This window comes from Octopus bimaculoides, chromosome 28 (assembly GCF_046866305.1).
Source record: "Octopus bimaculoides isolate indiv1 chromosome 28, ASM4686630v1, whole genome shotgun sequence".
Classification (NCBI taxonomy): Eukaryota; Metazoa; Mollusca; class Cephalopoda; order Octopoda; family Octopodidae; genus Octopus; species Octopus bimaculoides.
The window spans coordinates 13,717,907-13,730,406 of NC_142955.1; the positions used below are offsets into that span (position 1 = coordinate 13,717,907).

Here is a 12,500-nt window from a genome sequence, read left to right on the forward strand (position 1 = left end):
TTAACTGTTTCTAAGATGGGTATCAGGCCAGAAATTTTGTAGGGGTAGACGGGAATTAGTCAATTAAATCAACCCCAGTTCATCACTGGTACTTTATTTCATCAACCCCGCCACAAGGAGGGCAAAAGGCAAAGTTGACCTCAACAGTGTGATTTTGAACTTTGACCATAAACAGCTGAAAGAGATATATTGCAATAGAAGTTTCTCTGATGCACTAATGATTCTGTCAATCCACTGACCTTTCTCAAGGCAAAAATAATAATAATAACAATGAATAATAATAATAATAATAATAATAATAATAATAATAATAATCAGATTGTTCATTTTTTTCTGTTACATAACTTGACTTTGTAAAGGGACACTCTGGCGTGTTTATTTTAATGGCCTACCAATGTTGTATACAGTGAGTTTTCAGCAAGAAATGGAAACAAAATTGCAAGAAGAAAAATAATAACAACAACAACAATAACAACAGCAACATGGTAAAAAAAACTGCTGTTTTGGGGACAGTGAGAAATTTGAGATTGGTACTTGGGTGTTTAGTGTCTTCCATGGTACTTAACATCAAGGTACCAAGTCTTACAGTTTGCAGAAAGAGACTCTGTGAGACATTTGACAACAGGTTGCTGTCTGCTCTCACAGAATTAACCAGAGCAAGTGAGATTGAGAGCTCTGAGAAGTAAAATGATGTAGTAGTAGTAGTGATAATGATAATAATAATAATAATAATAATAATAATAATAATAATAATAATAATAATAATAATAATAGTGAATTTGTGTGTGTAAACTGGGAATGCATACAATGAGCTTCTCTGCCCTAGGTGTACGGAAAACACTCGGCAAGAAATGGAAGAAAATTTGAAGAAAGAAGAAAAAAAAACAACATAATAATAATAATAATAATAATCGTTAAGATGTGGTAGCTACAAGAATTAAACATAAAGGTTGTCCCTATTGTCATCGGGGCATTGGGTTCAATACCATCCAATCTGAAAAAAAAAACATCTGTAAACTTTAGAGATACCCTACAATCTAGATGTATTGCAAAAGTCAGCATTACTTGGAACTGCACGTATATTGCATAAAGTACTGTCTGTCTGAGATCCTTGTTGTGACTTGACAAACAGTAGAAACTGCCGATAGAACAATATCTTCAGTCAACAACTTCACAATATTGTGTAATGTGCGACATTTATAATAATAATAATGATAATGCCCGGATGCATTACCAGACAGTGGCTCTCACGGCTTCTGATCTTAACTATTTGGAAATGTTATCATGTACATTGTTTTGTCTTGGTATAAAAGATGGGTTACAGCAAATATTCTGCTTAATACCACAGATTTTCTTGTCAGTTGTTTGACCTTAACCAGTTGAGCATGTCCCTTGGTGGCTGGTGATATGTGCAGCTCTGATCATGAGCAGACGTAGTGGGGGAGCATCATAGCCATGTGTTGAGAGGAATTCTTTGGGGTTTGAATAATTCAGCTTTGGAAACATGGGTGTTTTGCTCAACATCTTTAAAGAAACTTTATTCAGGGATTTTTTGAGCGGGATGGGCTACTCGACCCGAAGAATATTCTAACTGGGTGCCACCTATAAGGTCATGCAGTGTTTATCTTGATATAAGATCTCCATGTCATGTACATATGGGTGTGATGCATGTGCCTGGTGTACCCTTATCAGACGGGTAGTCATGATGGGTATAATGGGCTTCATATATTTTACCCCAGAATCATTTTGATAGCATGCACTGCTCTCTCACTCAATAATAATAATAATAATAATAATAATAATAATGATAATAATAATAATAATAATAATAATAATAATAATAATAATGATGATGATGATGATAATGATAATGGTTTCAAATTCTAGCACAAGGTCCGCAAGTTCAAAGAGGAGTAAGCCAATTACATCGACCCCAGTCCTCAACTGGTACTTACTTTATCAACCCCAGAAGGATGAAAGGTGAAGTCGACCTTGGCAGAATTTGAACCCAAAACATAAGGACAGATGAAATACTGGTAAGCCCAGAATGCTAACGATTCTGCCAGCTCACCACCTTTGAAGAATAATGATGATGATAATGATGATGATGATAATAATAATAATAATAATAATAATAATAATAATAATAATAATAATAATAATAATAATAATGGTTTCGAATTTTTCCACAAGAACAGCCATTTTGGGGGAGGGGATAAGTCAATTACATTGATCCCCAGTGTTTCACTGGTACTTAATTTATCGACCCCCAAAAAGGATGAAAGGCAAAGTTGACCTTGGCAGAATTTGAACTCAGAACATAAAGACAGGTGAAATACCGCTAAGCATTTTGCCTGGCATGCTAATGATTCTGCCAGCTCACCGCCTTAAGTAACAACAAAAATAATAATAATAATAATAATAATAATAATAATAATAATAATAATAATAATAATAATGCTTTTCAATGTTTTAGCGTAATGCTAAGAAAGTTGAGGGGAGAGAAAAAGTCGATTACATCAACCCCCAGTACTTGACTGGTACATGTTTTAATGACCCTAAAAGGATAAAGAGTACAGTTGACCTTGGCAGAGTTTGAACTTGGAACACAAAGAGTCAGAAGTAATACTGCTAAGTATTTCCTCCGATGTACCAACAAACTTGCCAGGGCATTGCATTTACCAATAATAATAATAATAATAATAATGATAATAATAGTAACAATAATAATAATGACAAAACAATAGACTTAGATGAATGCTGGTAGTGAAAAATATGCTGTCGGGTTTTGGGGTTTCGACAGGACTTACCTTTAGTGTCTCATACAAGCGTATGATATTAGGGTGACGTAATTGGCCCAAAATCCGGGCCTCGCGATGTAAGTTGGTCCGCATATACTCCTCTTTCAATTTCCTAGTATCAATGATTTTTATTGCCACCTGCATGTCGACGTTGTTGTTGTTGTTGTTGTTGTTGTTGTTGTTGTTGTTGTTGGTTTTTCAAGGTGATTGATAAACGAGAAAAGACAACAAGCATGAATTTTCAATATATAAACATGAGCAAAAGTTTAAACATTTAAACAAACATATAAGTGCATATATATGTGTGTGTGTATGTAAAATATATATATGTATGTATATATGTGTGTATATATATATATATATATATATATATATATATATATATATATATATATATATATATATATATATATATGTATGTATGTATGTATGTATGTATGTATTTATGTATGAATGTACACATATCTGAAAATCTGATTCTTACCACTTTACCAGCCTCAATCTCCCTTGAGCAGTACTGTTTAAAATCCTACTTTTCTCATTCATCTTGGAAGAACTATTAGAGTGAAAACCGGTTGGAATGTAAAGTAAAATTTTTTAATATATCTCATTGACAAAAGCCAAGAAGCTTGAAAGATCAATATCTGAGATTCTCAATAGATGGCAACACTGAGCAAACCGGGTGTTTTCATACCTTTTTTTTTACCATAAGAGAGATATTTTCTCTACTATAACTGCAGTGAATTTGTCTTTTAGCAGTTAACATATGTCACAAACATATTTCAACTGACCTATATATATGTGTGTGTGTGTGTGTATACATACATATATATATACATATATATATATATATATATTTACATATATATATATCATCATTTTCATTGTATTAATGTCCACTTTTCCATGTTAGCATGGGTTGGACAAAATTTGTTTCAGCAGATTTTCTACAGCCTGATACCCTTCTTGTTGTCAACCCTTACATGTTTCCAAGTAAGGTAATATTTCCTTACGGCCAGACATGTTTTCATGGGAGATTGGGAATGAGGGACACTATATTCATGAAGGTGACACTCACTTGCAAGCATCATGTGATGTCAAAACAAGAAGACACAAACATATATATATGTATGTATGTATGTATATCTTTTTAATTTATTTATGGCTATTACTCCTGAGTGTGCTCATAAAAACTCATGCTACTTGCTACTGGCTGCTGCTTATTATTAATGCAAAGTGCTGAAGGAAGTATGCATGAGAAGCAGTGGACTTTCTTAAGATCCATAGATGTTATAAATAATATTTACTAATATCCTAAAGATGTGAGAAGGTAGTCACAAACAAACATGTGTTATGCAGAAACATATGTAGCAACGCATTAATAAAATATAAAATTTTCCATTCCCCAAAATTTTTCATTATATATATATTTTTACATGCCACTGGCACGAAAGCCAGTCAGAGGGTACTGGCATCAGCCATGTTCAGATGGTGCTTTTTACATGCCACTAGCACAGGAACCAGTCAGTGGGCACTGGCCACAATTATAATATTGGTTTTACTTGACACAACAGGTCTTCTTAAGCATATCATATCGCCTGACGCATCAAGGTTACTCTTAACTGTGCCGGACATACGTGGCTGCGAGCTCACTTTAGTTGCCGGGTCTTCTCTATCACAGCATATCTCCAAAGGTCCTGGTCTCCTGTCATTGCCTCTGTGAAGCCCAATGTTCAAAGGTCATGCTTCACCACCTCATCCCATGTTTTCCTGGGTCTACCTCTTCCACAGGTTCCTTCCACAGCTAGGGAGTGGCACTTCCTCACACAGCTGTCCTCATCCATATGTAACACATGACCATACCAGCGCAGCTGTCTCTCTATCTCTATCTCTATTTATATATTTATATCAACCTTTCTATCATCATCATTTCAACATCCATTTTTCTATGCTTGCATGGGGTGGGCAGAATTTATTGAGGCCGTTTTCTACAACCAAATGCCTTTCTTATCACTGACCCTCACCTGTTTCCAAGCAGGGTAATATTTCCCTGTGGCCAGACATGGCTTGCAGAATATTGAAAATGAATGACCACAGCTTGTATTACAATGACAATCGTTTTCAACAGTGATGTAATGTCAAGACCAGGGAGTCACAAACACCAACACACTCATGCACACATACATAGGCAAATGGATGTATATACATATCACAGGCTTCCTTCAGTTTCCATCCACCAAACCCACTTACAAGGCTCACATCAGCCTATGGCTATAGTAGAAGACACTTGATCAAGATGCCACTTGCCTAAGGTGCGACTTGCCTAAGATGCTAATTGCCCAAGGTGCCAAGTGAGATTGAAGTTGGAACCATGTAATTAGGAAATAAACTTCTTCCTATAGAGCCACGCTTGCACCTATAGCTACGTATGTGTGTATATGTGTGTATGCGCATGTGTGTGTGTGTGTGTGTGTGCGCATATGCGTGTGCTTGTGTGCATGTATATATGTATATATATTTCATGTTATGCTAAGAAGCAGTGCACAGTATGCTTTAACTGAGAAAAGTTTATGTAATGGATGCATTTCCTATTATATCATGCTAACCTGAGATGTGCGTTCTAAATGATTTCAAAATATCACTATTTGGTCTGAGTTCACAATTGCATACATGCCTACATTATATATAAATATGTGTGTGTATGTGTGTGTGTGTGTGTGTGTGCGTGTGTTAAGGTAAGATCCAAGGATCAAGGTGTAGGAAGATAGTAAGCTTCTAGTAGTCTGTGGAGGATATAAAAAACAACTTCCAGGAACAACAGTGATTTAGTGACATAAAAGGCTGTAAATTTTCTCTGCATCAAAGTTCGATAAGTGAGAAAAGTTGTTTTATAGCTTATGGTTAACAGTAGGGGTTGGTGTGTATGTGTATGTGTATGTGTATATATATATATATATATATATATATATATATATATATATATATATATATATATATATATATATATATATATATATATTGTTGAGACCCCCTTCGGTCATTACTGACCATGGGATTGCATCTAGAAAGTTACCCTCCCAGGCACAAGTCCGGGCAAGGTTGGTTATGGAAGACCAGCAGTCGCTCATACATACTGGCCTCCCCTCTCCACACCACCAGTGTTATCCAAGGGAAAGGCAGAGACTGATACAGCTTGGCACCAGTGATGTCACAATTCATTTCTACAGCTGAGTGAACTGGAGCAATGTGAAATAAAGTGTCTTGCTCAAGAACACAACACACAGCCCAGTCCTGGATTCAAAATCACAACTTCACGATCGTAAGCTCGATGCTCTAAACACTGAGCCATGCACCTTCACATATATATATATATATATATATGTCTGTATGTATATATATGTATATATATATATATATACACACATAGCAAAAATGAGTAGTACTTGTATTTCAAAGGGCCAACCTTGTCACACTGTGTGTCACGCTGAATCTCCCTGAGAACTATGTTAAGGGTACACGTGTCCGTGGAGTGTTCAGCCACTTGCCCATTAATTTCATGAGCGAGCTGTTCCACTGATCGTATCAGCTGGGACCCTCATCGTTGTAACCAACAGAGTGCTCGTATGACACATATGATTGGAAGGCAGGGAGAGTAGGTGCTGACTGGCAGCACAAAAGAGTGAAGAGCATCAGAATATCAACAGTACAGTTGATACAGTAGACAGGAGAAGGATGTGAGAAAGGGAAATGACATGTGAGTGGGTATGTTGAAAGGGTGTGAGCTGAACAGAAGAGGTAGTTTGAGGGGAGAGTGAGACATAAATGGTGATATGGGGGAGTCAATAGGAGGTGGTTCAGTGGAGATGGAACTGCAGGGAGTGGGGGAGATGAATGGTAACAGGGACAAGTCAACAGGAAGAGATTCTGGGTGAGGGAGAAGAAGAGATAATTTGATAGAGAAGATCAAAGTAAAATGTGAGTGGAGAAGGACAATGTTGAGAAAAAAAGGAATGGCTGTCAAGTGAATTGGTTTGGGCTAGTGAGAAAGATAATTAATATCACAAAAAATAAAATGAGCTATTTAGCTCTGCCCTTGTTTAATTACAACTGCAGAACACAACAGTTAGACAAGTGATGGAAATATCTGTGATAGAGAAATAGGGTGGTGGTGAAGGTCTAATAATAAAACTGAGGGGCCCAATTGTTTATATCAAAATATGCTTCCAGAAGCCCAATTTCACCAAGATGGTTACATCTTCCTGAGCACCCCATATTACGAGTCATGCCAATCCTATGTCATTTCCTCCATGAAATTCAAAGTTCAATAAACCTTGACTACTTCATCCTATGTTTTCCTGGATCGCCTTCTTTCACAACTTCCATCCACATTTAGTGACTGGTGGTAATTCTTTTTCCAGTTGTATTTGTCCATATGTATCACTTGACCATACCAGCACAAATGGCTCCTCGTACGTCCAATTTTTTCTCATTATACTCTATCACTCATGTACATTGACTTTGGACACCCAACAGAGCATTTCCTTCTAATCTTCACATGTCCTTTGCATACAGGACTCATATTTCATTACCCTGTAACATTGCTTTCCATACATAATCATCATAGAATCTGTCTTTCACTCAAAGAGAGACCTTTTGTTATCAAGAGAGGTAACAGCTCTCATACTTTCTCCAGCTGGTTCTTATTCTAGCAACCATACTCTTAGAATATCCTTTTCCACTGCTAATTAGGTCATCAAGGTAACAGAAGCTATTTACTCACTCAAAGGATCTTCCTGGGCATTTGCAAAAATCTATTTCTTACGTGTGTTTCTTTGTTTACTGATCCTGTGCACCTACCATACACACAATGTCTACATTCTTTGTTAACCTACCAGTGATTCACGACTTTGTTCCATGTCTTTCAGGGTCTTCCTCACCCACTAGCCCCAGCTACACTATGTGTTCACCATTTGTTTATAGGGCTGCCCTCAACCATACTCACCACACACACAGTTTTCCTTCTTGCACACCCCATCTGATTACCCTGATGCCTAGTTGTTCACTCAGCACATTTGTACCAGGTCATTCATTCACATTCAATGGAGCATGCTAGCTTCATTTCATTCCAGTTCTCTCAAGTCCTTCGCCTTTAAGCCATCTCTCACTACCATGCAGCATCACAATTCTAACACAAGTATCATACAATCTACTCTTCACTTTCAAAGTAAAGACCATTGCTGCCAACCCACTCTTTATCTGGTTGCTATAACACTGTGTCAGTAAGCGTCATTTCCTATTTGCTTCTATCTAGAAATCAAAAGAAATGACTATCATTCCCTTCAAACTTCAATAAACCTTGGCTACTTCAAAGTTCAATAATGGACATTAATGTTTTCAAACTGACCTATATATATGTATATACATATATATGTATATACATATATATGTATATACATTCATATTTACATATACATATACATATATATGTACATATATTATATATATAATTCTTCGAAACACTGGTGTTTTAATGGTGGCAGCTGATGAAGGAGATGTTTCTATGTGGCTTGCTTGTTTGTTGTACCTTGTTTATCATTTTGTCCATGTTCTTTTACCACGTCATGTACCCAGTTATGTATCTATATGTACATGTAGATGAAGATATGTACATACATGTACATATATATGCATATACTCATATATTGTTTATATATATATATATATATATATATATATATATATATATATATATACTTTATTTTGTTATATTTCTGCTGCTTTTAAATAAACCATATTACTCTACCTCTGGTATTTGAGTACTCTTTTTACCACCTTGTTGCACATTTTATGTGCTTACTCCGGTATATATATATATATATATATATATATATATATATACACACACACACACACATACAACACACATGCACATATATGAAAATATGTACACACATTCCCTTTTCTTCTTGGGAAAACAAAGCATCAGAACACAGGACCTGTTGCCAGTCCTGCTTCTCCCCAGTTCAAAAATTTGAGCAAACTAGAATCCAACACCGTGACCACCTCCATGCAAGCATGAAGGCACGCTGGCAAAACACTGCTCCTCTAAATAGGAAACCTTACCTGTCATTGTGGTTTTGTGGCACGAATCAAAGCAGGCCTTATACATTCACTCACGAAAAACACACAGTAAATAATCCACAAGCACTCAAGCAAACTTGAGTCCTCAACTTGTTCCATTTGCCAAAAGGTTTGCAAGGCACCAGCTGGCCTCAAGAGACACACTCGTGTCCATACAACATGATCAATGCTTTATTTTACTGAGCTCTCATTTGTTGTTCACGATAAGAGAATCCATCATCATATTCATATGTACATATACATATATATACATTTATATACATATGCATATTTACATATATACTTATGTATATTTACATACATACATACATATATATATATATATATATATATATATATATATATATATATATATATATATATATATATATATATATATATATATATTTACATATATACATCTGTATATTTATATATATATATATATATATATATATATATATATATATATATAATTATAAATATATAGGGATTGACAGTAACCTGCTTCTCCAACATACTGAGAATTCAGAAATAGCAGTCAAAGAACTACTGATTTCAAAACTACAAATTATTACTCTAGATTGATAGCGATATTTTTGCAGAACAAAAAACAGTGTGTATCAAAAATATCGCTATCAATCTAGAGTAATAATTTGTAGTTTTGAAATCAGTAGTTCTTTGACTGCTATTTCTGTTCTGAATTCTCAGTATGTTGGAGAAGCAGGTTACTGTCAATCCCTATATATTTATAATTATAAATGTTTTTTACCGAAGAAGGTTTTTTTCATACTGAGCTACCTGGCAGAATTGTTAATTATTAATTTTATTACTAATTGATGATTCCCTGCCCTGCATATCTATATATATATATATATATATATAAAATCAAAATAATCAACAGGATAACCTGTTGATTTTTTAAAATTTTATTCACCTTACTTTGGGCTGTGCGGATAATATCGGATTGACTATTGGCACCTCAGACTCTGATTCCTCTTCTATTGGCACTGCCAACCCTGACTCCTCTACTATTAGCTCCTTCGACTCCGACTCCTCTACTATTAACTCCTCTGACTCCGACTCCTCTACTATTGGCACCTCCGACTCCTCTTTATGTAATTAAGTGATTGCAGTCTACATATCCCATAAAGTATATGCATACACTTGTACTTTGAGTAGGCCAATATGTTATAACTGGTTTATATTAAAGAATAAAGATACTGTGAGTCAGAGTCAGAGTTAGTATAGTTTTACCTACTCCGACTCTGACTCCAGCTACCCCTGAATTGTTTCTGACTCTAATTCTAACTCTGACTCTGACTCTGACTCCACAACCCTGGTCTTATCAACCCCAAAAGGATGAAAGCAAAGTTCAGTTGAGTAGAATAATACAATTGGAACATTAACGAATAACATCTTGAATGTGATTTCTACCATTTCTGACGCAAATGTCGATGCACTTTCCAAGATTTATGCGAACCTCCAATGACTCCACATTGGCTTCAATTTGAGTGCATTCACTCATCATACGTTCCATCAAGTGTGTTGCATCTGTGTTTTTCATTGAGCACATTTTCTCCTTTAGCATACCCCAGAAAAAGAAGTCAAGGGAGCAAAGGCCTAGTGGAAGAGGAGATGATTCCACATGACCACGTCTCCCAATCCACTTAGGGAAATTGTCATTCAGCCAATCTCTTACCACTGTGGTGAAATGGGCAGGAGTGCCATCCTGTTGGAACCCCTCAAGAAGTCCTTGCAGCTACATGTTCATCGAAGAAAAATGGCCCCAACACATGAGATTGCCTATGTATCCAGATATTTCATTATTGTCTCCACCATCTTTTGTCCCCTTAACTTACATTTCTTTACCACACATGATATCTGATGTTGATATCCATGGGGCAGCTGATGATGGAGGTATGTTGGATTGTTGATATGGCTGTTTTTGTAAATGTGGAATAGTATTATAACACTTCCTTCTGATGTATATATATATCAGAAGGCGTAGGAGTGACTGTGTGGTAAGTAGCTTGCTTACCAACCACATGGTTCCGGGTTCAGTCCCACTGCGTGGCATCTTGGGCAAGTGTCTTCTACTATAGACTCGGGCTGACCAAGGCCTTGTGAATGGATTTGGTAGATGGAAACTGAAAGAAGCCCGTCGTATATATGTATATATATGTGTGTGTGTATGTTTGTGTGTCTGTGTTTGTCCCCCTAGCATTGCTTGACAACTGACACTAGTGTGTTTATGTCCCCATCACCGAGCGGTTTGGCAAATGAGACCGATAGAATAAGTACTAAGCTTACAAAGAATAAGTCCTGGGGTCGATTTGCTAGACTAAAGGCGGTGCTCCAGCATGGCCGCAGTCAAATGACTGAAACAAGTAAAAGAGTAAAAGAATATATATATATATATATATATATATATATACTCTCTTTACTCTTTTATATATTTATATACAGACAGACAGATAGATATAGATATGTAGGATTCAATCAGGCTAATATCAGACAAGAAAACCTTAATAGATATTTGTAGTAAAATAGACTCCTGAATCCTTATCTTCTTAAAATACCCAATAGAAGATCTCTAAATAGAAATCTTTTAAAAACAACACAAATTTAAACTCAGTCTGACCTATAATGAGTACTCAACTGATTGGTAATGAATGGTTCCATTGTGAACCCTAAAACACATAAAAAGCCAAATTTTTATATAAACATTGTCATAACCTGTATGTATCACACTTGCTGACCCCTTTACTTCCATGCTTGACTGAACTCTAAACAACACCAAAATTCCAATGTCAAACAGAAATAAATTTCCCCACCATAACTTTCTATCAACTGACACCTTACAAACACACTTTTTCCTACTATCCATCTCTGTCCACCCTTCTTCCTACACATCAACTTCTTTGGTCTACCATTACCACCCTTAATTATCTTTCCTATATCTCACCTCACTATTTTCCCTATAACCACTTCCTTTTCAAATTTATCTCCCATTTTTAATACCAAGCCTTACCTCTTTACTGAAACGTGTTCACCAACCATGCGACATCTGCTCCTAAATTAACAACATTGAAACCACCATCACTGAGCCTAAGTTACAGTAAAACATTACACACAACTTTTGTTGCACATCTTCCAGCATTATGTATCAAATCATATGCAACTTTTCAGCACTCCTTCAGAAACATATTTGAAGCATACGACTGCATGTTCTTTTGGCCACTCACTTCAATAAAACAAGCCATTCCATTTCTCGTTTATCAGTGTGTGGCATCTGTGCGCATCATGGATCCACATACTCAAACAAAAAAAGCAGAAGAAGCAATATTTCATCATGAACTTTGGATAAGGTCACTGAAACATTTAAATGAGTGATTTTTCTTCTACACCTAAGACTTTTATTTAAAATTATTTACATTAGGAGAGTATTGTAGTTCACTTGAAGCATTGTGTATTGTTTTGTAAAGAATAAAAAGTTTTAGAATGGTACAACAATGCACTATAGAACAAAAATGGACCTGTTGTAATTTGGTTATCTATAGTCCGATGATATTTCGG

The 12,500-nt window shown here is 35.8% G+C and overlaps 1 protein-coding gene across 14 annotated transcripts in view; it reads right to left on the reverse strand.

Annotated features, from left to right (window-relative positions):
- LOC106868675 (uncharacterized) overlaps positions 1-12,500 on the reverse strand; it is a 494,698-nt gene that overhangs the window by 469,725 nt on the left and 12,473 nt on the right. For all 14 annotated transcript variants that reach the window (XR_016238757.1, XR_016238755.1, XR_016238756.1 and 11 more), the window contains exon 2: positions 2,811-2,939. Coding sequence is in view for 9 of the 14 variants with exons in the window: in XM_089343951.1 (XP_089200077.1) it covers positions 2,811-2,894 (84 nt within the window). In the remaining 5 variants the exon portion in view is untranslated. The remainder of the gene's footprint in view (positions 1-2,810; positions 2,940-12,500) is intronic.